Here is a 24,817-nt window from a genome sequence, read left to right on the forward strand (position 1 = left end):
GTTAAGGATAATTGCCGTAACCTAAAACAGAGCAGCCAATAGGAGGCCGATACAGCAAACAGCCTCTCCCACGCCATTGTGCGAAAAATCACGTGTTTTACACTTGCCAGACGAAATTGATGACGTTAATGCGTGCTGTCTGTGAGTTGACCTTACCATAATTGGTTTAGCCTCATACTCGGGTTCCCGGTCTTTGCTCGCCCGGGTATTCTTTTGAACTCCGGAGGTTTTTTTTAGATGATTCTTATATTATGAACAAGTGAGAGAATTCTTTGCTGGGCGGGACTGGCATCCCACACAAATTGAGGGGAACACCTTGGGGATCGCATGACGGAGTAGCCGTTGGCTGACGTTGAATTGTGGTCCTTAAAAGATCCATGCCACATGCTACATATCAAGTGAACAAACTCAACCTCAAGGCTCCCCTCCCGCAGCGTGCGAACCAAAATAACCTTATCGACCCCACGTCTGGCACACTCCTCTTTATTTCGCCTGTCGGGCGCCCGCTGGATGTTTGAAGATAATCCCCGCTGGTGCTGTTGCTGATTCTGCTGTCGACAATTCTTCCGCCGTCTTCGGAAAGGGGCTTTTCTATCATTCCTCGGCCCGTATATTTGTTGCCGTCTATCCGGGACTATACACAAATCCACGCCGTTATCGACTGGAATTTGAGCCCCTCGGAATGAATCCCCAGGGGCCATATCATAGCAATAATACATTCTCGATATCTTCGCAACAACATTCGCAGTTCGCCCAACCCGACGCCACATCAATGTCTTCATTACCATCAGTACCGGCAAAGTCTCAGCCGCCAACGATGGCGGCCTTCGACCAGTCCTCGCAGCCGCCTGCTCAGTCACATTCCGTCGCCACGGCGAACTTGGCAAACCCGCACTCACAGCCGTGGCAGCAAAGTCAAGGAGGGCCCTCTTATCATCAGCAGGATCAGCAACAACCAGCCCGTTCCGAGCAATTTGTTTCCGCTCCCGCCGCTGTTGCAGACGGCCAGAACAACAATCCCGCGCTTGCATACCAGCAGCAGTACTACGGAGAGAAAGGCGGGCCAGCTGCGACCGCTCCTTTTCTCCGAGATTTCACGCTCGTCGCGGAAGCAGTGAGAAGAGTGCAAATGGATCGAGTGATGAGTGAGATGGAGCGCGTTACATTATAAATTCTTCACGTTGTTGACACATATTACTACATAAGAAGAGTTAACATATATTGGCTGGCGTTCCTGTTCTGGTTCTTTTTTTTTTGGGGGCGGCTCTCTGCTTTCGTTGCTTGAATTCAAGCGGTTCGGTTTATACTCGACTCTTCTCTTCCTTTCGAAATGTGTTCGTTATATTGCATTACTCTCGGAGAGATGAGATTGGATGGAATGGCTGAATCTTGGCTTCTTTCTCATATTCATGAATTTTATGTAGGCAATTTTCTAGAGAATCGGAGCAATCTATGGTATCTCCATAATCAATCATCATCTTACACGTGAAATATTTGCCGTAACTCCAGGCTCGCTATGAAAATTCAATTCCAATGTACATTTCCATGTTCGTCCAGGGATCATGACCTGGACAATCATCAAATTGGGCCACTGTCGCAACCATGGTTAAACGATCCCAAAGACAGCATCTCCAGCTTTGTGTATCGGAACGTTATACGACGATCTGGTGCCCACTCCGGACCGGACCCGACGGGGCATACCCGCTCATGACACTGTCACCGTTGTTTTCATACGTGGCAGGTGTTGGATCACCCCGAGATGGAGGACGCTTTTCTTCCAACTCGGAGATGATACTCGGCTCGGTGATCGTCGGGGATGCAGCCACGGTATCAGCATCGCTGTCAACGGAGCCGCGCAACTGATTGCGCTCTATTGGAGAAATTTCCGAGATCACTGGGGAGATGTCGCCGGCTCCCTCTGCATCGACGGGACGCGGTTCATCGCTGCAGGGTGGCTCAATGGTGTCAAGGGATGGATGGCGTCTAGAAGGCTCTTCTTGCAGCAGATTAATCTTCTCGAGTTCCTCGGCATCCTTGCTTCCGTGATGATGCGCCGAGGGATCGGGGTGCTGAGCGGACGTTTCATCAGACAAACCCGTTGATTTCGGCTCGGTGTTCACGGGCGCGGACTCCGATGGATTGCCGCCGACGTCATTGACGGGAGAGGTGTGGATCGGATCATGACGAGATGGTGAAAGTTCCGCCGGGGATTCGGTGTTCGTACTAGTTGCTGCATGGAGTGGAGTCACCGAGCTGCCGATGGCATCAGATTCGCGGAGTGGATCCTGGTACGATTCCACTGGCGAGACATCACCGCCTGTCACTGCTTCGACGGAGACCGGTTTATTGATGCGCAGTGGTGCAATGGTGTCCAGGGACGGGTGGTGTTTAAGGAGTTCTCCATGGAGCGGAATCGTCTCCTCGGTTTCGCTGCCATCGTTGAATTCGGGTTGAACGGCCGAAGAATCGGGCCGTTGAGTGGGAGCATCGTTAGATGGAAGTACTGATGTTAACTCGGCGGTCTCAGGCGCAGACCCAGCCAGATTGTCGCTGGCAACATCGATGTGGATGGCAGGCGTCGGATCATTCCGGGACAGGGGAAGCTCCGCTCGTGTCTCCGAGTCGCTACTAATAATCGCGTCAGGTGCAGTCACCGAATCGACGCTGTCACCAGATTCGCGCAATGAACCCGGGTGCGATTCCAGCGGCGAGACGTCGCCGCTCGTTTCCGGGTTGACAGGGCTCGGTTCAATGCTGCGCTCTGGCATGATGGTATCAGACGACAGCTGGCGCTGGTGGGAATCTTGCCGTGGAGTGCTATCCGCAACCTCGTCCTCCTCGCTTTTCGCCTCATCCGTTGGTGCGCTTTCTTGCTGAGTTGGCGCTTCGTTGACCGAATGTGTTGGTTCAGATCGATTGACTGCAGGTGAGGATTCTGACACATCGTCATTGTCATCATTGCTGCGCACGGAATGCATCAGATCATGCCGAGATGGGTGGTCCTCTCGGGCCTCGGAGCTACCAGGAGCCGTGTGGGATGCAGCAGCCACGGTATCGCTGCCACCAATCGAGTTGCGCAACGTATTCTGCGGCGGCGGGTCGATTTCCGAAATCACCGGCGAAACGTCATAGCTAGTAGCCTCCCTGCTGACTGAGCTGGGTTCATAGCTGGGCCTTGGCTCGACGGTAATTGTAGTATCAAGCGATAGACTGCGCTGATGTGATCCATGCTGAGGGGCGAGATTGCCAGATCCTTCGGTAGGCCGTTGGCTGACCAAGCTTGCCGAGGCAGTCCGTTGATGCAGGGGCGCCTCAATGGAGGTCCTCCTTGAATTGGCCTGGGAGATTGCGGGTGAAGATATTGCCGGTGACTGTTGAGGTCGGCGCTCAAATTGGGCGCTGGATCTGGGCGTTGGTATAGCCGACTCTGGTCTGCTGCTCGACACTGTCCATTCCGAGAGAAACGACGGTCCAGAAACGGATCGCGGCTGTGATTGCGACGCAGTCTGCTCCGTCGAGTCCGGGGCCCGCCCGGCCGCCAATAAGGACGGAATGTCGGCGGAGTATGACGCGAAGCGTCCGTGCGACGGCTGCCTCCCATTTGGCGACGGACGGCCCGATACGGTTGACGCCGAAGCTGCCTGCGAGATTGGGGAGCCCGGCGAGTAAGGAACATAGCCCATGGACAGTGGTCGCTTTGCAGACGGTTGTTGTGAGGCTGACACGGCCATGCTCTTCGGCCGTGTTTTGACCGGCTTAGCTAACGTCCGCCGTCGTGGGGGTTCATACTCTTGCGGTTGTTCGAGGCCATACGCTTCCACCGGGGTCAAGGGAACTGATGGACTAATGGGGGACGCATAATATCGAGGCCGATACCAAAACGCCCGCTTTTTCGTTGCTATACTTTCCGTTGAAGCCGACTTGCTCGATTCCGGTGGCGTAGGGAGCGGTTGGCCTGGAATACGGCTCTGTTGGGCCCGCAGGGTGCTCTGCGATTCCTGAGGCTTTCCGCCAGATAGTTTGCGCGAGCTCTTTGGCTTTGGCTGCTCATTGGAACTGTGTTGCTTGGAGACACTCCGTTTGAAGAATCGCGAAAAGGGCGCCATGTCGGCTAGCCCATCTGGCTCGCAGCGAGAAGCTGGCTGGGTTGGAAACGGACAATCAGAAGCCTTCAATCCAGCGTTCCTAGAGTGGGCTAAGCAAAGAGACAAGTGTCACAGTGTCGGCTGTCCACAGCGCGCTTGTAGCAACATTACTTGCAACCTCGAGAACGTTTCGCGATAGTCACTGAGATCACGATGCAGAACAGTCACAGGAGACTATGACTGTCCAGCCGGCCACTACTCAGTAGCCCTCAATGCAATTCAGAAATTCAGGAACCGAACAAGGGAAAGGATAGGGTTGATGCAGGGAACCGTGCAGGAGCTCAGTCGAAGGAGATTCATAGCATGGAACTATGCATATTGCAGAGTATAACAGCAGCTAGGTACATCGAAGATTATTGACTGGACATGGCGCGATAAGTCTGGAATCCCTAAAATATTGTTCTGTCCTCTGTTGAAGGTACGAAATTTCGTAAAATGACCAACTCTTGTTCGGCGGTCCGCAGTCACTCAGCCGCAGACTAAAAATGCACCTCCCCCCGACCTCCATCTAAACCAAGCACAGTAGCTTTTTACTAAGCTAGTAAAAGGAGATTACTCCAGCAGCCCAACAAGGTGCTTTCATAATTCTAAAAGTAGCTGTTTAGCTTCTGGAATAGCCCTCTGTTACAAAGTAATTAAATCCCGACGACGGGAAATTCAACAATGCAGGAACTCTGTCTTGTTCTCTGCAGGCATGCATAATTGACAAGTTTGCAACGAGTGTCCGAACTGTGGCTGAGATGCAGATCTCTTCCCCAGTACACCCCAGAGGGCCCAGAGGTAATCTGTGGTAAAATGAACTGATCACGCCGCCCAGTTCAGCTTTGCAGCGGACTGGGACTGGAGATGAGATTCGTATTGGTGGATCTCGCGACATGTCAGGTCCCTAGAGGCGTCGCCCTTCGGTCCATTTGGAAACCCTAATTTCCCACGCCGCGCTACGCGGACGGTAACGCGGCACGGCCAGAGGCTGACATTCACTGTGACTGGCGGGAAAATCTTCCCAGTCTCTATTCCGAATTTCACAAATTCATAGGATTTCATAATTAACAGAACCTGAGTTGCTGAACAAACTTGACGAGCACTCGTGCGCCATGGCGATTATTGCCTACTTTAAGATGTTTCGTTCCTGAGAGTTTGATGAGAGTGGAGTTTTACCCAGCCTAACTTTCTTCGTCGTCGCTGATAATTTCCTCAACAATGTACGAGCCACGAAGCGGTTCCCAGTAGGCTCAGCGTTCAAGTGTCTGGTGATCGCGATTATCATTCATCGATTTTATTACACCCATTTGCAAATTGTAAGAACTCAAGGGCTCAGAACCCATCACGGGTTCACACGATAGGCCAGAGGCATGTAAGAGTTCACGCTATCGAAACGAACTTCTTGGACTCTGCAGGGCACGATCATACTCCGTGCTCATCATGGAAACGTGATTGGTCTTCAATGGATAAGTTGTTCATTTGCTTCGTGTTGGAAGTCCTCGGAGTTGACCGACTGACAGCGTGTCGTTTTGTAAGAATCGTAACAGCGCTGTAATTCTACGCACTTTCTAAGTATTACCATAGGAAGTTAGTTACACGTAATTGTCGAATCGCAATATTAACAAATCAGGACTAGTGTCTGATTTTCGCAGGTGTACGTGCCCACAGACACCACACAGCCGCAGTGGCCCACTCCAACGCAACATTTTCGTTTCCAATGATTTGACCAGTTGACCTAGTGTTTATCGCAACACCGCTCATCTTGATATTGTCGCTATTACCAGGACAAGTATGCCCCGATACTCGACTCGGTCAAGTTGCAGCCGAACAAAGAACTATCCTGAGATGGCGAAGGGCTGACTAGCGGACGTTGTTGGTATTGACTTGCCCGTATTCCAGGAATCACCCGTGAGACCGAAGGCTGGTACTGGCCTTGTCGATCAATCTTTTGACTATCGCAATGGGACTGCCGAGATTCGAATCCCGCAGGCAATCTTTTCTATTGTTCCCGTCTGAATACGAGGCAGTCGTCTAATATGCCGCGATGGATGGAGGATGGAATTCCTGTGAAGGAAAATCCGAGCCCCTCCTCCACCTGTCAATCGCACGAGCCGTGGGCCATGATCATGGTAAATCACCATGGATCCATAGAAAACTGCCAATATCCTGGAACGCCATTTGTGAACATCAACGTTTGGAAATGAAAAGCTGAGAAATAGGCAAGTTGGCATCGAAGGCGCAGGGCATGCAGGCTGTGCTTTGACCTATCGTCATGGTCCGGGCCAAATACTTCTAAAGAGCCGGGAAAAAAATCCGTGTGCGGAGTATGAGCATCAAGAAGAGAACTGAGGTTACAATGCAGCACAAGCTTAATCTACTACCAGCTACCTTTGGTGTTATGACTTGAAAGACGGCTCATCACATTCAGATTGTTGTCTAAGAACATGCTCTCGTGCGCTAGGTCGCAAATGATCTATGGAACAGCTTATACAGCACTTCAATTCCACGAGTGTTACCTTCAGCAGGTTCAGCATTCGTAGGAATGCAGACATGGGGCTTCTCCAGTGAAGATAATAGTTCCATGCCTCGGGGTTCCTCGCTGTGTCGGTTCGTAAATTTCAAGATATGGCCGGGTGATCCTACAGCGATGCGCTAAGCAAGACCGGCTCAGGGGTTCGCAGTCAGCTTTAATTTTCTCGATGTCCGTTATGAGAATGGATGATCCTTCACAATAAATAGAATCCATGTGGTTCAAATTTAGCACTGGAAAATTGACGAAACGTGCGCTTTCGCGTTTCCACGTTAGATATACCGCAGCGTAGTCATCTCGTTCATCAGGTCGGTATTCGAGGCCTGTAGGGTGTGGAAGATGACGAGTAGAGACGGTTGGATACGTAGGAGAGATGCAGGGTCATCGACGAAGATTCAGGAAATTGAGATTTCCTCCTCAACATTTCGGTCACGATGCCTGTGAGTCTTCCTGCCCTGACATCAAAACCCTGTTTGATCCATCGACCTGACAAATCCTTCAGCTCATCATATTGACCGGATATCCCTGTTCCGGCTTATCGTACCGAGCCCAACAGCTCGCTTCGTTGCTCGACGCCACACAGCAAAAACTCCTTGCGTCGACCTCCGCGACCGATGACGCCCCGCAGCGACAACCACAACCCCGCTACAAAATACACATCGTCCCGACTCACGATGCCTCACATCCCCGCAGTGTCTACGATAATGCGCGATCAGAAAAGGAGGCGCGTGCGGTGGCCTTTGCGCGAGTCAAGCGCGCCTTGAGCCGCGACACCATCGTTATTCTCGATGGCATGAATTACATCAAGGGCGTGCGCTATCAGCTCTGGTGCGAGGCAAAGGCCGTGGCCACGACATGTTGCGTTGTATGTGAAAGATTCCTTTTTCCCGATACCGTTGACGCCGCGATCCGTGAATAGGGCCCTGCTGACCTCTCGCATGGAATGTAGGTCCATGTCGGCACTCCCATCGACAAGTGCGTCGCGATCAACAACGCCCGCCTTCGCCGCGATCAACAGCAACAGCAGCAGCCCGAATCACAAACGCAATCCTCGCCCGAGGCTCAAAGTGAGGTGAATGATTCTGGCGAAGACCTTGGCCTAGCAGCACCCGATAACGAACAACCTTACCCTCCCGAGCTTCTCGATAATCTTATCTATCGTTATGAGGAGCCTAGCACGCATAACCGCTGGGACAAGCCGCTTTTCACAGTTCTGTGGTCCGATGCCGCTCCGCCCGTTGAAGAGATCTTCAGCGCCATCACCGGCATTCCGATCGAGACGAGCCCTCCGGCAACGAGCCTGGCAAGCCTGCCCGCAGACCAACGGACAGCCGCCCCAACTGACACCTCCACGGTGGCCGGCAGTGTCGCGACAACTGCTGCCGGCGGTAGCGGCCGATTCAGCCGCGCCAAGATCAAGCCGCACCAAGCAACTGTGCAGGCAGCCACGACGGATCCCACCGCGCTCTACGGCTTCGAGAAACGCACCACAGCCATCATCAATGCCATCCGAGCGTTTACGCAGGAAAACCCCTCCGCCGAGGCTGCGCTCGCCAAAGCCAAGGCGCAGTCCCCTTCCACGCCTCCAGCGGGTATAACGATTCCCGTCCCCGAGTCATCCACCCCGGTTTTCGTCCCTTCGCATGTGGCCCTTTCGGCCACCACCGACGATCTGGCCGGTGTCGGCGGAGTACTGGCCTGGCCGCGATTGCAACGTCTGCGCCGTCAGTGGATTGGATTGAATCGTGCCTACGTCGGCCAGAATCACGGCCATGGCTCGGGAGGTCTCAGTGTCGATCAAGTTGGGGATGCCTTTGTGCGGTTTCTGAATGCTGAGTTGGCAGGAGAAAATCGTGCATGATGCTGAATGAGATACATGATCATGATGATGATGATGATAGAATCGTTAGATATTCCCTTTCGCTGTACGACGTGAACTGGAGTAGATTGCATGAGTGAGAGCGGGAGCGTCTCCAGGAACGCGCATAAGCTCATTGCAGATTCTGGGGGCTCCTTTACTCTGTGTGCTTTTCAGAAAGTTGCAATGACAATATTCGACGCTCCTAGTGCCTTTCAATTTGTCAGATCACAGATATTTTTCATTGCACAGACCATTTTTGTAAGTCATCCAGATGTCCTCCCGTAGGTATATCCACCCCAATCCCAGATCCCATACCCAGCCGTATCCAATGTCTACATACATGCATTTCATTCATACAGGTCATGTCGTCATCATCAGTCATCAGTCATAAAGACGGAGAAAAGAAAGGGTCATGCACAGCGTGAGAACAAGGAAAGCAAACATCCACACCGAAAGAAGTACAAATCCTCCGGACACAAACCCCGAAGGGAAAAGAAGAAAAAAATCATAACAAAGGTCGTTTCACACGTAACAAAAGGATTGGATGAATGGAAGCCCGTTCCAGAGTTCATATCATCATGCTGCTGCAAGTGAGCAGACGAAACTGATCCGGCCAAGTGATTTAATTTCAAGATGCTTCAGGGTACTCCCCATTGGAACCACGTCTGAGGCCCGGGCTCAAAGGAATCATTCAAGAGGAAGTACTCCCACCTTTGGCAAGCTGCGTGGCAGCACAGCTGGCTTCCAGTTGCCGGTAGTTCAAACCCAGGGTGATCAGTTCCTGAAGGCTGGCATTGACCTTCTCATGCATGGCCGAGTCCTGAGGGGTGATATTGCTCAATTCTTCCAGCAGACGGGACCGGCAGTTATAGTAGTTCCGCTCCGCATTTTGCAGCCGCTGGCTGTGATGAGCAGCATGGGTCTTTGGTGAACCCCCTTGGCCAGAGGTAGACCGACTCCGCTTCATAGTCTGAGTTCCAACGGCCACAGCCTTGGTGACTTTCCTCTTGCGGACTGTGTTATCCTTCTTCTTGGATGATCCACTGGAAGCGGTATCCGGGGAGCTGGGCTGATCCGAGGGGCTGTAGTCATGCACCCGCTTCATGTGGTCGAAAAGGTTCCAGCGGCGAGGGAATCCATATCCTGGGATAGAACGATCACATCCTTCAAAGAGGCACAAGTGAGGGTTATCTCCGTGCCCATGAAGTCCATGAGCCTCCCGTTCGTGGCGGAACAGGCAGGCATTGGAAGAAAAATGCAAGTTTTGGGCAACGCAGGCGGGAACCTTGCACCGATAGGGCTTCAGATGAGAATCCAGGTATTTGCTATAAGAGGGCTATGTTAGCAGGCAGAGAACCACGTGATCGAATCCAGGGCCATCTTACTGGTAAGCGCATTTCTGAGTGGTGGGAGGATGATGGCATGGGTTCTCTCCAGTGGAAAATGGACAATAGTACTTTCCATCGCTCTGGGGTGGCAAAGAATAATACGGATGGTCCCTTGGGCTCCGGTTTTCAGAGTTATCTTTTGACCGTCCCACGGACTCCCTCATGGACAGTTGCGTGTAAACCTCCGGATCAGACTTCCTGGGTCGCGAAGGAGAAGCTGCAGAAAGGGATGGCCTTTGAGCTTGCCTGGATGGCCTGATTGTCCTGTTGATACTTGTTAGTGATCAACGCTAATTGAATAGATTCTTAGGCTGTGGAGAACGAACTTATTGGGGTCCTGGTCATTCAATGGCGGCGTCAATGGATGAGCTGACTCCTCCATGCTCAAGGTCGGTCCGCGGACAGTCCCTGAGTCCTTCTCTCCTCGGATGGTCTCATCATGTCCTGGGAGGGTGTATGCGGGTCCCGATGCCATGGAGACATTGCTGGCCTCAGTAAGGGGAGGGGAAACCGGAGCAGTGGTTCCAGCGGTCACCGACTCATAGGTAGTAGTTGGGAAATCACCAGTGTCCAATGACATCTTCCAAGAGCCATCTTCATGGAGAGCACTGTTTCCCATGGAAGCGCAATCATCATTCATGCAACTTTGGGACTCATCAAAGGGAAAATCAACCATGGAGGAGAAGGCCTGAGAGAAGTCTTGCCCAGGCTGAGCATACTCCATTTCACTGGCACCCCCGGCATGAAGGTCGGACAGTGATGGGAACATCCCAGTCGAGTCAGGGAGTCCTCCAGATGGCAACATGGACTGGTGCGGAAACGAGTAAGGGAGCATCTGCACCTCAGGAGTCTTTGGTTGAGGCATAACCGGGCTTGATTCCATGGATCCCGGAGCGCTTAATGTCCAATGGTCCATGTCATGGGAACTCTGGAGACTGGAAGAATATGAGAAGCCATCCTGGGTAGACATCTCATCATCCTGAGCAGTCCTGGAGATATTGGCCATGGTCTGGTAGGAATTGCCTTGTCTTGGCCCTGTACTTTGGCTCATTGGCTGAGATGGTTGTTGAGACAGGGAGACAACATTCCCTGATTCCATCTTGACTACTGTGCACATCCTGGGGGGTTGTGTGGAATAACCAAAAAGGCTGGCCTGGCTCCAGTTTTGTGCACTAAGACCGAAATTACAAGTTAGTATACCGCGCGATGGACCGAAGAGCAGGCTCAAAACTCGAGACCAAAAACAAAACAAAAAACACAAAGGCAATAACAAAAACACAAAACGTCGCTTCAGGTCTGTCCAGGAATTCATTGAGGCCTAGCTTTTGTTAGTCATGACATGCGTGTTTCAGGGGTATCATAGATCAAGATGAGCTAACCATTCAAGCTGCTGTGCAAAGTAGGGGTCCTTGGAAATGCAATCCGGGGGGGTATTTTGGATTCCAGTTATACAGGAAATTCCATGTATTTTGCAAGGTTAAAGTCCTGCGCTGATCAACTAGGAATCATCCACTTAACCAGGAAAGTTGGACTCCAGACGGTAATCCTAGTAAGGGCTAATAAGGCTCCAGTAGAATAATCACTCCTTGGATCCCGAAAACTCCTAGGGAAGGGTCTGGTTCAGCAAGGCCAATTCAGTGATCAACAACCACTGCAAACATCATACAGGGTTGTCAATCTAACAAGGTAACTCCGAGTTAGCAAACAGAAATGGGTATCCATAACCACGGGACTTCAATAAACGGCCAGAAGAAAAAAACAAAACAAACGGTCCTTGAGGTATCATAATTCTGGGTCTCGAAAACATCTCATGGCTCCTTTCTCCGGTCAGGCCTTCAACTCATCCTAGGTCTAGGATCCAGTTATTCGGGATAACATCCAGCATAATAGCGAAATCATGGTCCAGTCAAAGACAAATCCAGGGAACTCTCCGAGAAAGACGACGGTCTTCGAGAAGCCAACATCAAACTCTCGAGACCTATCGCCGTTGAGCTGCCCGGCGGCTGCCGGGAAATGGTTCGAGATAGGTATCCTGGGATGTCCGGAGAGAGCTGTAACGGCCGAAAGTCCACACGGAATTCCCAAAGTCCAGGAAGAAGTCATCAAGGGTCCAAAATTCCAGGCAGTCTTGAGATGGGCCTTTTGAATATCCGGTACAGGTCCAGAATGCGACGCAAAAACAAGAAAAGCAACGCAAAACAGCAAAAGAAAAGAAAGGGAATGGGGCTACCTGATATATGTAGATGTCGAGTCACAAAAAGTTCAATCCAAGAAAACAAAAAAAGCCAAAGGCAGGAAAACCACTCCTGGGAATATGGCGAAACTCCAACTGGAATAGGTATCCGGCTGGTCAATCCAAAAGGGATTCAGCAGGATAAAGCGAATCCTCGGGTCGCTTGAGTGAACTAGTTGTATAAGCAGATCAAGACATAGGCTGCACACAGAAAAGGCAACCGGACAGTACAAGAAACTGCTGCGAATTGGGTATCCAGACAGAGCGTGATATTGAAGAAGTTGAGAACAGATTGGAGCAGAGAGGGGGAAATCTTGGGCTTTAATGTTGGCCGCTCTGTGGGAAGGAGGGGATGGGCGGGGCTTCTCTGCTGGCAAGACTAGGCGGCAAGTGGAAGGAGCGGGCCGAGTCGCAGTGGAGGGAGTGGACCAGCGCATTCGAGAGAAAGTCTTGGCATGCAGTGATGGTGTGATTTGGCTGCAGCAGTCGCTCCTTCCTCCGACATCCCCGACCAATCTCTCATCTCAAAGTGAAATCATAGCGGGGGACCGTCGACTGCCAACTCAGCAGGTGGATTTGCTCGCAACACTCCGGTGGCCAGCGAGTGCAGAAGCAGTGGTGAGGGCGGCAGCCGCCAAAGCCTCAAGGTATGAGCTTGCGAATCAGCTGCGTCAAAATTAAAATGGCTCCAAGATCGTTACTGGCTGAAGTCCGGAAAGAGCAGCATGTGATTATTGTTATCGAGCAGGAGCGACAAATCACCTCTAAGCGGAGAAGTCGGTTTGTCGTTGTCTCTACAGCCTACTGGACCAGATGCTGCAGTTGCTATCAAAGCCTAGATGGATGACGCATGAGCGTGGAAGCGAGAAGAAGGCTCAGCCTGATGACGACGTCTGATTCGACCCGTCAGGGAAGAGTCGAGTACAAAGTGTATACTCGAAACACGAAATATTATTACTCGCAACTCATGCGGACTCATGAATCGTACAGTCGCCCATGCAAGTCCGTGGAGGTCCATGATTTGGAGTTTTCGGAGATCAGGAGGTTTGGTTAGAGAGGCCGCAGCAGCATGCGAATTACAAGCAGGAGAACAGGGGTAGATACTGTTACAGGATGCGCTGTAGTTGACACGACCGGCCACGTTGGCCGGCAACAGCCACAAATCCTGGTCGTCGTCGGCTCATCTGAATCATGAAACGAGTCAGCCAGCCTGGAGACGGAAAACAGACAAAAGGATACGCAGGAGTAGGATGAGAAGCGAGACAATCAGAAAGAGCGGTGAAAGATGGTTTCGGTTTGTCGTTCAAGAGCCAATTTGGCTTCAGGTGAACTATGCTTTGAATAGTCGCTCATCATGGCAGGGAATGTGCAAGCAATCGAACTTGTATCACACGGCAGACAGTGGCAACTAACCTTGAGTAATGGATTCAATTCATCGAGGGATCACGGCATGTGTAGAGTGGTCAGTGGTCACGCATCGCCTGTCCGAACAAAATTGATCCTGACCATGAGCTGAAATGGAACGGGAAAAATTTGCTCCTCTTGAACGATGTTGGCCGGATGCCGATTTAATCCGAGAGTCACGTGCAGGACCAGCCCTAACCTAAACGAGGAAAACGACAGAAGAACTTTATACGAGTCTAGCTGGGACTGGGAGAATATCTGAACTCAAAGGTGCATACTATCAACTACTACTAATTGTCAGATTATTCGTCAAGAGAACAGCTCCATCCCATGAATGAGGCGCGGGATAATAAGTAGTGACCAGAGATGGAAGGTGCCTCTCTCAGGCTCCTTCCTTCTACATTGCGAATGCTGATCTAGCCATTTAGGCATACCGTAGCATCTACAAAGTGCAAATCTGGGAATATTGTATTCGATCTCAATGAACTGGAGTGGAGGCCGTCTTTGGCGTCATTCTCGTGGCCAACCTGATTCCCTGGTCAGGTTGCAAAGAGAGCATTTTGACAAAGCCAGTCTGAAGAAACGACAGGCGGCAACGCGGTTCGCAGCCGCGGGCCTCGCATCTCCTCCAAATAAACAAGTCAAAAGATTACGTCCAACAGAAGAAAAAAGGAAGTCTGGATTTGTCGATGATGGATTCGAAGAAGCGCCAGTGACGATCGATAGCAATAGCTCATCTCCCAGCGTCTCGCAGCCCGGTAGCCGGCCACCAATAGTGCGACAACGAGTAAATAGATGTGGATCTGAACGAGCGATTTTGCATGTAAGGTGATGATGCTGCTGCTGGTTATTGAGCAGATGCTGATACGCCTGACTCAGTCCTCGATAGATACGTCCCAACTCGAGGAAATCAAGCGTAACCTTCTCCAGAAACCTGACTGGGTTGGGCTATCTATATCTAGGCCTTTACACATGAAGTTCCCGAGGATCGAGGAAAAGAACATGATAGGGAAAAGGAGAAGGATGTCATGTGGGATAAAGGGCCGCAATCAAGGCCTCGATAGGCACTCTATCAAGAGTCCTAACAATTCGACCACGGCTCAGTCGGACAGCCTTCAGTGTGCTACAAAAGGTCACTCACATACAGGATGTGAATCTCCCGGCTCGATGCTACTTGACGTTGACGGTGCAGAGAGCGAGCGCCTGTTGGAGTTCTCCTCTCTAGATGGTGACTGTCAAGAGTTGTCGCCGCCTCACAATGACTTGGAGGATTGCGCTGAACATGAACTTGTTTTGCATGAATTCAGTCCTACTGATGATTGCGAAGACTCGATCACGGCACATAGATATGGAGACCGCAATGCCACAGTTGTGCATCATGATTTTCAAACCCAGGTGCGCAATAGATTTACACTAGACGACCAGATACTTGAGGAGAAAATGGAGGCAAATGGAAAGCGTTTCCTATTCATGGGTGCGCAACATTCAGAGGTCGGGAATTGGGCTACATACAATCCTTGGTCGTGGAAGTCGGATCACAACAGGTCAGACGTTTCCCCAGTTTTCGATTCAACGGATATGGACAGTAAACGGAGAGAGTCATCTGCCCTTGAGTGGCCTAAATCAGACTGTCCAGAACAAACTACAAAGACACCGGAACAGTGTATACCAGCGAGTCAAGAGGTCAATGGTTACTCACAACTGGTAATTTTTGGACAACGAATATCGCCGCCATCAGCCGCAACGCCACTTCAGAGCTCGTCTCATTTTCAGAACTTTTACGATCAGAAACGAAACAGAGGATCTGATAAATCATTAGACACCTCCATCAGCGAACCATCTGAAATTTCAAGTCAGGGACTTGAACAAGGCCGGACCCACAAGTCATACCTCTTCGCAATCAACATCCAGGGAAACACAATTTCACGAAACCTACAACACTCTGGCATGACTCCCGAGGCGCATTCCGAAGCGTCGGTTGCAACGCCATCCTCCGTTCGTACTTCAGATACCTCTCTGTCCCGATGTCCGCTCCATGTACGCAAAACATTGGGCTCCCATATAAATGCCTTTTAGCGTTTATGTTAGGCTTCATGTTTTTCTCTTCTCAAAATCTGAGGGAACATACTTGAGCATACAGAGGGACGACGACGGCTTTGGTTGGTCTTAACGTAGCAGTTTTTTCGCTGCTGTAAGAAGTTTCAAACAAATCATTCATACCATGGAACCTATGAAATTGCAATTTTTGGAGAAACCTCGAAGCGATCCCGAATTCGAACACCTGGAAAGTATACGTGACCGATTTTAGTGAAGGTGATGGTCAATGAAGAGGTCCCAGCGTTAAAGATGCGGAATCCAACTGTCAACTGGAGTAAGAGGATCATTGGGGGACCTGCGGGCCCTAAATCGGATTGCCCTGAGGCTAAGCTTCATCAGGCTTAGCACTAATGGCAGGGATGTCCCGATGTGAAATTAGCCAGCTTGGATGGGTGGGCTAGTTTAACTAACCTACCTAGGTAGGTAATATTAGTGCCGATTGATAAGATCGATCCCTGGATGTCGCATGAGGAGGTTGGAGCTCATCTTTCCCCAGATTTCCCAAGTCAAGGATCCCTTATTTCAAATACGTTCAGAATCACAATGATGGCCGCTCTTCGAACGATTGCCTTTCTAATTCCAGGCTTTGTATCGGCTTCCGTTTTTCCTCCATGGTCTCGACCTTTCTCGAAAGACTCCGCGTCATCGGCATCAGAGACGAGGCCGCTGCCTCTCGTCATCTGGCATGGACTGGGCGATAGCTATCTCTCGGAGGGGATGAAAGGCATGTCCGCGATGGCCGAGGAGGTCAATCCAGGAACTTACGTCTATGCGGTTCACCTGGATGATTCCGAGGGCGGAGATCGCCAGGCCACGTTCATGGGCAATGTCACTGAGCAGATCGCCTACGTCTGCGAGCAGTTGGCATCGGAACCGATCCTGAGCACTGCACCAGCCGTGAACGCTCTCGGCTTCTCCCAGGGCGGACAGTTCCTCCGTGGCTACGTCGAGCGCTGCAATAACCCGCCCGTTCGCAATCTCGTCACCTTCGGCAGCCAGCACAATGGCATTGCCAAGTACCAGGCCTGCGCAGACACGGGCGACTGGATTTGCCGAGGGGCAGAGGCCCTCCTGCGGCTGGGCACGTGGTCCCACCTTGCGCAGTCGCGGGTGGTGCCGGCGCAGTACTTCCGTGACCCAGAGGACTTGGAGTCGTACCTAGAACACAGCAACTTCTTGGCTGATATCAACAACGAGCGGGACGTTAAGAATCCGGACTACAAAGCCAGACTAGCGTCGCTGAATAAGTTTGTGATGTACATGTTTGAAAATGACGAGACGGTGTACCCCAAGGAGTCTGCTTGGTTCGCCGAGTTCAATAAGACAACCCACAATGTCACCGAGCTGCGAGACCGGCAGATCTACAAGGAAGACTGGATCGGTCTTCGCGAGCTGGATAAACGGGGGAAACTGGAGTTCAGAACTGTTTCCGGTGCTCATATGAAACTCACCGAGGAAGACGTTGTTCAGGTGTTCAAGGACTACTTCGGTCCGGTCACTCTGGATGACGATGGCAATATTGTTGAGCCGCCATCTTTAGTTAGGCAGGGTTTCCCTTAAGTGCGTCATCTCACTTGTGATACAGTTACATTGACCCCCTCTTGGTATTGTTTTACGGGTCGTCTCTCGGGTTCTCTGATTTGCATATTCATATTTCCAGGATTCACACGGGCGTTTAATGCAATTTCTGAAACACGTATAGTACATGATCACTCGAGGAGTCCACCGCACAATTCTTGCCCAAACAACCAAGCCTAAGCCAACCCCAGAACTCCAATTGTTTCTCCAAACTAATGCATCCAACCGAATCTACAAAACCTCAAAAAAGAAGTAGAACCCTCATGCATAGCGTATCGTCGTAAGTCATAGCGTCGTCTCAAGAGAAAGGCGGTATGATTTCGACCTACTGGTTTCCGACAGTAGACTCAAGCCTTCCAACCAAAAGCCGGCCGGCAATGCTCGCATCCTATGAGCACTGGTATCCCATTCCCGACTGAAAAATTCTCGGCATCATGCGGGATGGCGTTTCTTCTGCGAAGTTCTTGACTGGCAACGTCAAACCAGACCTCTGCTGGAGATGGGTAGTGGTGTTGGCCCTCTGGAAGTCGCTCGTAGATATGTGGATTCATCTCTTCCCGCTCATTGAGTACGATATCGCTCTGGAATCTCGTCATGAAATCTCTCCGTTGGGAGCGGGGATTTCCCCCGTCACCGATTTCCGCTGAGAAGAAATCTACTATTCTACCGAGCCCGGAGACAGTGAGTAGAGCTCCGATCCAGTGATCATCCGCTGGGCCATGGCCGTCAGGAGGAATTGTATGCCGGAGGTAAGAAACTAAAAGATGCATGCAGTGATGGGTGGCGATCAAGGTCGGTGTGTCGGTGAAGGGCGGAGATTGCAAGATGCGGGCCTGCAACTCCGCATACATGGTCCGTCGGACATGCAGGGGAATTGGAACGGGAAGTCGGCCCGCCTCGTAGTGTCGAAGGAGGGAATTGGTATGTTCCTTGCGAGCCAACGCATATGTCTCCAAAAAGTACAGCATGCAATACCTGCCCGAAGTAATCAGTATCTCGATGGCCAAGGAACACCCTCGAGTTCTTACGATAAAGGCACGAGGTTGTACTGCAGATTGATGGTTCCACGCTCAAAAATCGAGTTCCGTTCAGCTTTTGACGGAAAATGGGCCTTAACCCAGAACTGCTGTGTGTTCAAAAACCGATCCATGACACGGTTAGCAAGGTAGTGGCAAAGTCGCGTGCACACATATTGTTTCCGCCGTAGACTATGCAAATATCGAAAGGTGTATAGGTAACCACCCTTGGCACTAGACTTGGGAGGGAACAAGTCTGAAAGCAGTACTACATCATCCTCAGGGTTCCGAGTGTAAGTCCTCTCTTTGCTGATGGTGGACGGCAATGTTCCATGACGGCGACGTCGGAGATATTGGCGAGCTATCGATTGTTCGTGCACGGTGAGAACCTCATGGAAGGCGCGACAAACGAGCTTCAAGGGAAGGAGATCGTGAATACTACAAAGCGCGAAGATCTTGACCTGAATCTCGACGGGCAGGCGATCCCAGCATGATGACGAAGGCGTGTGCACGAAAGTCGCCGTGTTCTCATCCCTGAAATACGAAATCAGCATCTGGATTCGAACCTAAGCGGGGGAATTCATCACGTACTTGGACCCAGCCCCTCGCTGTTTGCACCCTTTTGCCTTTTCTTGAGGCTTATTTGTAATATTTCCTTTCTTCCATTTCGACACGAAGAGAAACTGCATCATGTGTCTTTGACAAGCATCGAGAACAGCAGAAACGCAGAATGAATGCCTAGAGTTGGAAGACAGAAGCTGGCCATGTTGCCGCTGAGCCCGTCTCAGGCGGGTGTATCATGATGGAAAGCCGGCGATGACTGCGTAATTGGAGACAAAGTTCTTTACCAATTTGGGAATAGTCCATCGACTTACAATTTCATGTGATTGGCGCCCTTGGAGCTGTTTGAGTCGAGATCTCGCACTAACCTGATTAGATTAGTCTGTGACTGATTGGTGAACTTTATCATGCCTAAACTCCGGATGTTTGCATTGTTTTGCCTTGGCAAACAGTTGAATGATAGGAAGCTCTCGATATGAATTCTCAATCTCGACAATTCAACCACGAATCCATGTGTCAGTATGCCGCACGCTTCTCCAGGCCATTTACTAAATACATCGTGGAGTGCGTATCGTCTGTCACCGTTGCACCATGACGGCGAGCCCACCTTCCTCAATGACCCCGACGCGTTGAAAACATACGCGAAACGCCTGTACAATACACTCGTCGGCCAAGTTCTTCGCGGTTTGCAGATAGCCGTTTCGGAATCGACAGCACCCGGGGACGCACTGGCCCGGGCGGGTGCATTGGTTGGTTGCCGCTGGGATGCGATTCCAACCTGGGGTTTTGTGCGGGATCACCCAGACTTGGACGAGGAGGATGATATCCATTCCCTGAACGATATTATGGGCATTCTAATCCGTATCGAGTACGAAAACGTCATCTACAAAGCCGCCCTTTTGACCGGTTCGGACGGTTACAACGAAAGAATTCGCCGCGCGTCCTCTATTTCCACGACCCATCTCCCCCTTCTCCTCACCCGGATGCCTAATGTACTGCGACACAGTCTCGTGCAATTCCTGTCTACCAACTTTGACACATACTGTGCGCAATTGCGCCTACCCTCGGCTTTCCTTTGCGCAACGCTCGAGAGATACGTGTCTTCGATTCTCGCAGCTGCCGACACTGGCACGTCTCGCGATACGGCGACAAAGCGTGAAATCGTCGAGTCTGTGATAAAGGACATGCATGTAACCCTCTCATTCAATCCGGATATATCGCGTTCACTCCGGTCGGGAGATTTGTTTATACCGCGCGAGACGGTCGCGACATTCACGCTGGAGTCTGGTGTTCGCTCATCGTCTGGATTCCTCGGAGCGCTGGCACGATATCTCAAGCAGCATCTTGCAATGAACGTGAATCTGTCCAGCAATATTACTAGGGCTGATCGTGAAAATGATGCCAGCAAACATGTCTGGATGAGCAAAGCCTCCTGCTCCGCCTTTGCGCTCAGCATCGATGGCAGAATAAAGCTGGCCGCCATCGATGGCACTGCAAGTGAGCAGCCGATAATGGCTGGCCGACTCACCCCAAAGCCGAACGAAATGATCCTGGAGACATGGGTGCAAAGGGCGGCGGGTGTGGAAGATATGCCTACATGAGCCCCAATATATCCGTTCACACGTATGTTACTCAAACCCAACTGGTTCGACCTATTGTCAACATCGGCCGGTGTTGACTCGCTACCGTGCGTCGTCCGCGTTTGCTGGCAAGGGCAGAAGCGCTGTCGCTGCGCTACAACGGTATAATTGCCGACAAAGCCCCTGCCTCTGCACATTGACCAAACGACGTGTCAATCATTCGTCATCATATAGACAACATTGACATTCAGATGATCGAGACTGTTCATAACGACATGCGTATCCAGATATAACCACGCTGACAAATGCTTTACCCGATCCACAAAACCACATCCCAAACGCGCCAAGATGTTCAACCACACATGACTGGACAAAGACAAACTACGGTTGGCGGGAATCGAAAGCATCATCGCCGATGTCCTCCAGCTCTGTTAGTCGCAGCGCTTCTTCTACGCTGGATACAAAATGCCGAAGGCCGCCGCACTTGTCGATGATGCCAGCACGATCGAACATGCGGAAAACCTCATCATCCAGGGACGGTAGGCGACAGAAAAAGACTCGCACGCCTCGCGAGACGTATCCGTCAACGATCTCGAGGAGCACTTGGGCGCCGGATGCATCGATAGAAGTCACGTTCTGGACGTCAAAGATGACGTTCTTATCGCTTTCCGCACGGACACGAGGCAGCGACGGGTGGGCGCGATTGGTGCCATAGAACTCGAGGCGGCGAAGGCGATTCTTCAAGTCGCCAGTGTTCGCAAAGGTCAACGGTTCGGGGATCTTGACAATGAGACAGCCTTCTATGAATTCAACCTTTTCGGGGTGCAGCTCTGCATTCTCGAACTGGTTGGATGTACCCGACACTTTGCCTAAGATCTGAATCCGCGGCTGCGTGGAGTGCCGGATGACGCTGAGAACCGATAGACCACAGCCAAGGGCCATTCCGAGAGTCAGAGAATAGAAGATCGTTGCCACAAAAATCAAAAACATCAAACTCAACTCCGACCAGCCTCGAACTCTGATGAAGAAGAGTAAATCGTGCGGTAGTTCCTCCACCAACGTGTATGCGACCACGGATATCATCGCGGAGAGCACCGCTTTCTACGCCAATTGTCAATATAATTCGCAGGGATGTTGGCAGAACTCGGTAACTCACAGGAAGATAGTACAAGTATGGCAAAAGGAAGATGGTTACAATCAACGTGATGAGGCTCAGGAAGACGCTGCTCATCTGAGTCCGCGCTCCGGCCGATGCATTGACCTTGCTTCGACCATAGCCACCGAACGACGGTAGCGCCATGAAGCAGCCACCGACCAGATTTCCCATCCCCAAGGCAATCATCTCGCGATTAGCGGAGACCGGGGCTTTGCTGATGCCGGTTGACGTGCCATCGCCTAGGCCTTTGGCTGCGACGGAGGATTCAAAGAATCCAAGCAACGCAATGATGAACGACGTGCTCATTGCAGATCTGATTTGCTTCATATTGCTGGGTTTGATTGCCCATCGGAATTGTAACAGAGAATTTCCATCTCCAGGACCTGGCTTGATCGGCCCCAAGATGTCGAGGCCCTGATGGTGCCAGCCCAGTTTCCATGTCAGGATGGCTGACATCACCACCACCAACAATCTATCGGGAAAATATGCAACTGGCGGGAATCGTTTCTCCAGCCTTTGCTTAAGCGTCCTAAACTCGGGAATCCCAGTCAATCCGAGCTCTAGCCACTATTAAGAATTTTCAATATCATACCTGAAGAACAAGATTATGGCAATGCTGGTAAACGACACAATGGTCGTAAGTTTATGGGCGCGGTCTAAGTTTCTGACGAGGTATATGACCTTCCCAACGGTACTGAGATGATTAACACCCTTGGCCACACTCGCCAGACCCAGTTCCGGAATGAGTTGGTCGACAAAGATCACAACTCCAATAGCAGTAATGAACCCGCGCAGAAAGGGGCGACTCAGAACGTTATCCAGGAATCCCAGCCGAGTCAACCCAGCGATCAATATGAATGTCCCTACTAATGTTGTGACAACACCGACAACTTGAGCCTGCGCTGCGTCATCATCTTCATTCGTGCTTCCTTGTTCAACATTCGCCTTGACGACTGCACCAACAAGTAGCGAAACGGCAGCCTCCGGCCCGACAATGAGTTGGGTACTGCTCCCAAAGATGGCATACACCAACGGTATGATGACAAACGAATACAGCCCGTGAATCGGCGGTGCATGTGCAAGGTTCTCAGCCATTGATAGAGCCATAGGGATGTAAAACGAGGCAACGGTTAGAGCTCCAATAAAGTCCCCTCGAACAAATGACCACCTGTACTGCCTGATCCAATTGACGAATGGAACGTAGTAGGATATATACCTGTTACAAATATCGTAAGCGAGCGAGTTCTGACAGCATCTAGACATCCAACGTACATGGTCGAACGGTTCTTCACCCCTATCTCCGTGGCCAGTCTGTTCGTCACTGACAGCCCGTCTAATGTCGGTGTTCGGAAGCCAGAGGCCAGAGCACGCGGCGTTTGAGAGCCGGACCTAAATCCGCTTCCAGGAAGCCCTGCTTCCATATGCTCCGGCCTCGGCGAGAACGTGCCATGACCGGAGTTCCTCTGACCCCCAAGCGAGCTTTCCTGATCACTGGCAAGCAATCGGGTCCGCTCATCTCGCATATGTCTGCCCAGTCCTGAATCATCGCCATCATCCGGACGTTCAAGTCTATCGCCGTTGCTTCCGGATAATCTTGAGGAGGGCGAGGAACTGAAGATCCTGATAATTCGGTCACGCAACGACCGGTTGTCATGCGTTCGAGGAGGGCTCTCTTGCGACATGGCCACGGGTTTGATTATTCGCTCTTATCATGAATTTGAGAAGTGGTGACTGGCAAAAGAAGTGACGTTTCTATGAAACAAGAAATTATATTGGCCCATGAAAACTGAACTAATCGGGTATGAAGACTTCGATGATCCAGCTGGCGGCACTTGGCCCGGGCCTGATCCATCATGCAGGGTCAGCTTTGGGACGCTCAAAACGCCGATATTCCCTTTGACTGACGTACAGGACGATGACTTCTGTTCGTGCACACATTGTAAGTGTCATAACCCCGAGATTCATTCCAGTTTGAGGGTATTCGCGCGCTAAAGATCCGCTTATCGATGACGCTGCTTTTGCGGGATGAAGAACCCTGTATGCTTAGTCATCTTGCTTCTAGATCCAGCTCGTCACTGCGAACTCTCCATAGCTGTCCTTCACAACTACCGATCATCTGAGCTCGATATCTCGCAGGACTGGATGAAACAAATTCTCTAGTTCGGAATCTCCTTTGAAATCCCGGCTCTATAACCTATACACAGGATCTTATCGACTATGAGACGAAACGCTCAGCATTCCAAGAACCGAACTGCGGAAACGGTCGAGGATGAGCATCGATTGGTGTCTTGATTGATTCTTTGTTCTCTTTCTCGCTCGCTTCTCTCCTTCGCAAAGTAATCTCCATCAGGGTCAGTTCAGGGTGAAATGCGAACCGCAAAGGCAAAGCATAGCTCCAGTCTGGCCATGAACCGGAATTCATGAACAACCCTGCATGATACTCTTTTATGGCCAGGAATGTTTGAGACAGAGCCACGCCTAATCACCAAAGAGTACTATGCAAGGCTGTCCTGTATGAATTCCACTTCATCGCGTTGGAGCAGGGAACACCAAGAAAGCCAGCTTTCCTGCTGTCGAATGGGTACGGTGGGAGGGGGCTCGTGTCGTCAGCAGCGGGTTGTCCAACCCACCATACAGGAATAGGCAACGGCGGGTGTCAAGAGGTAGGGGCCAACAGCGATCCCTGCGGATGGCCGATAGAGTTAAGTGGTTACGAGTGATCTCGAGCGGACGGTCAGATTGTCCGCACCCTAGTCATAAAATTAGGTGGAGGCGGAAAGTGGCCATGTTACTACGACCACATCCTGCTCCCCGATGACCTGCATGAGACGGACGTCGAAGTCGCCTGCGATCGATTCCAGACATGGTAGCTGTTCTCTCGCGGCCGGACTCCACGGGCATGTCGCAATGCCAGCAACCAGCTTGTCGCTCACTAGGAAGGACAAGCGTAGGTGCGAACACCACATAAATCAGTCTCTGTTCGGTGCGCGCGCACATGCACGCACAGGGAAATGGGAGCTTACTCGCCAACCCGAGCGGACTCGTAAGCTGGCTAGCTCAACCACTGGCTCCGGGCCATATTTCAAAAATGGCCGGCTCACTGGCCGACCGCCATCGAAACATACCGGGGTTGGTGTCCTCTCCTTCACATCCAATCATCGAACCATCGTAATCAAGATCCGGCAATAATATTTTGCTATGTTATTATAGACTATAGAATGTAGAATATTGTATTGATAATGTGTTGGAAACAAGGAGGTGAGAGAGTCGAACTTCGAAGCCCTTA

General features: G+C 51.2%; 10 protein-coding genes across 10 annotated transcripts; 5 read left to right on the top strand and 5 right to left on the bottom strand.

Annotated features, from left to right (window-relative positions):
* Positions 1 to 377: 377 nt before the first annotated feature.
* VTN49DRAFT_2374 (uncharacterized protein) lies at positions 378 to 1,171 on the top strand (the record flags this gene model as incomplete). The annotated part of the gene is made up of 2 exons (XM_069410092.1): positions 378 to 512; positions 584 to 1,171. 2 exons carry the CDS (start codon positions 378 to 380, stop codon positions 1,169 to 1,171), a joined length of 723 nt encoding a protein of 240 aa, XP_069268932.1.
* Positions 1,172 to 1,652: 481 nt separating this feature from the next.
* VTN49DRAFT_2375 (uncharacterized protein) lies at positions 1,653 to 4,106 on the bottom strand (the record flags this gene model as incomplete). Its single annotated transcript, XM_069410093.1, has 1 exon — positions 1,653 to 4,106. The coding sequence occupies one exon, from the start codon at positions 4,104 to 4,106 to the stop codon at positions 1,653 to 1,655; it is 2,454 nt and encodes an 817-aa protein (XP_069268933.1).
* Positions 4,107 to 7,091: 2,985 nt separating this feature from the next.
* Positions 7,092 to 8,518, top strand: VTN49DRAFT_2376 (uncharacterized protein; the record flags this gene model as incomplete). Its single annotated transcript, XM_069410094.1, has 3 exons — positions 7,092 to 7,097; positions 7,160 to 7,522; positions 7,607 to 8,518. The coding sequence occupies 3 exons, from the start codon at positions 7,092 to 7,094 to the stop codon at positions 8,516 to 8,518; spliced, it is 1,281 nt and encodes a 426-aa protein (XP_069268934.1).
* Positions 8,519 to 9,209: 691 nt separating this feature from the next.
* VTN49DRAFT_2377 (uncharacterized protein) lies at positions 9,210 to 10,912 on the bottom strand (the record flags this gene model as incomplete). Its single annotated transcript, XM_069410095.1, has 3 exons — positions 9,210 to 9,843; positions 9,904 to 10,170; positions 10,233 to 10,912. 3 exons carry the CDS (start codon positions 10,910 to 10,912, stop codon positions 9,210 to 9,212), a joined length of 1,581 nt encoding a protein of 526 aa, XP_069268935.1.
* A 1,551-nt stretch (positions 10,913 to 12,463) lies between these two features.
* Positions 12,464 to 13,036, top strand: VTN49DRAFT_2378 (uncharacterized protein; the record flags this gene model as incomplete). Its single annotated transcript, XM_069410096.1, has 3 exons — positions 12,464 to 12,786; positions 12,833 to 12,919; positions 12,979 to 13,036. 3 exons carry the CDS (start codon positions 12,464 to 12,466, stop codon positions 13,034 to 13,036), a joined length of 468 nt encoding a protein of 155 aa, XP_069268936.1.
* A 2,241-nt stretch (positions 13,037 to 15,277) lies between these two features.
* Positions 15,278 to 15,761, bottom strand: VTN49DRAFT_2379 (uncharacterized protein; the record flags this gene model as incomplete). Its single annotated transcript, XM_069410097.1, has 3 exons — positions 15,278 to 15,347; positions 15,434 to 15,612; positions 15,672 to 15,761. The coding sequence occupies 3 exons, from the start codon at positions 15,759 to 15,761 to the stop codon at positions 15,278 to 15,280; spliced, it is 339 nt and encodes a 112-aa protein (XP_069268937.1).
* A 422-nt stretch (positions 15,762 to 16,183) lies between these two features.
* On the top strand, positions 16,184 to 17,200 carry VTN49DRAFT_2380 (uncharacterized protein; the record flags this gene model as incomplete). Its single annotated transcript, XM_069410099.1, has 1 exon — positions 16,184 to 17,200. The coding sequence occupies one exon, from the start codon at positions 16,184 to 16,186 to the stop codon at positions 17,198 to 17,200; it is 1,017 nt and encodes a 338-aa protein (XP_069268938.1).
* Positions 17,201 to 17,565: 365 nt separating this feature from the next.
* On the bottom strand, positions 17,566 to 18,926 carry VTN49DRAFT_2381 (uncharacterized protein; the record flags this gene model as incomplete). Its single annotated transcript, XM_069410100.1, has 3 exons — positions 17,566 to 18,193; positions 18,247 to 18,768; positions 18,826 to 18,926. 3 exons carry the CDS (start codon positions 18,924 to 18,926, stop codon positions 17,566 to 17,568), a joined length of 1,251 nt encoding a protein of 416 aa, XP_069268939.1.
* A 390-nt stretch (positions 18,927 to 19,316) lies between these two features.
* VTN49DRAFT_2382 (uncharacterized protein) lies at positions 19,317 to 20,396 on the top strand (the record flags this gene model as incomplete). Its single annotated transcript, XM_069410101.1, has 1 exon — positions 19,317 to 20,396. One exon carries the CDS (start codon positions 19,317 to 19,319, stop codon positions 20,394 to 20,396), a length of 1,080 nt encoding a protein of 359 aa, XP_069268940.1.
* Positions 20,397 to 20,756: 360 nt separating this feature from the next.
* On the bottom strand, positions 20,757 to 23,213 carry VTN49DRAFT_2383 (uncharacterized protein; the record flags this gene model as incomplete). Its single annotated transcript, XM_069410102.1, has 4 exons — positions 20,757 to 21,476; positions 21,532 to 22,060; positions 22,124 to 22,747; positions 22,804 to 23,213. The coding sequence occupies 4 exons, from the start codon at positions 23,211 to 23,213 to the stop codon at positions 20,757 to 20,759; spliced, it is 2,283 nt and encodes a 760-aa protein (XP_069268941.1).
* Positions 23,214 to 24,817: the final 1,604 nt, after the last annotated feature.

The sequence above is a fragment of the Thermomyces lanuginosus genome (genome assembly GCF_041956635.1).
Source record: "Thermomyces lanuginosus strain ATCC 200065 unplaced genomic scaffold VTN49scaffold_27, whole genome shotgun sequence".
NCBI classification, from domain to species: domain Eukaryota; kingdom Fungi; phylum Ascomycota; class Eurotiomycetes; order Eurotiales; family Trichocomaceae; genus Thermomyces; species Thermomyces lanuginosus.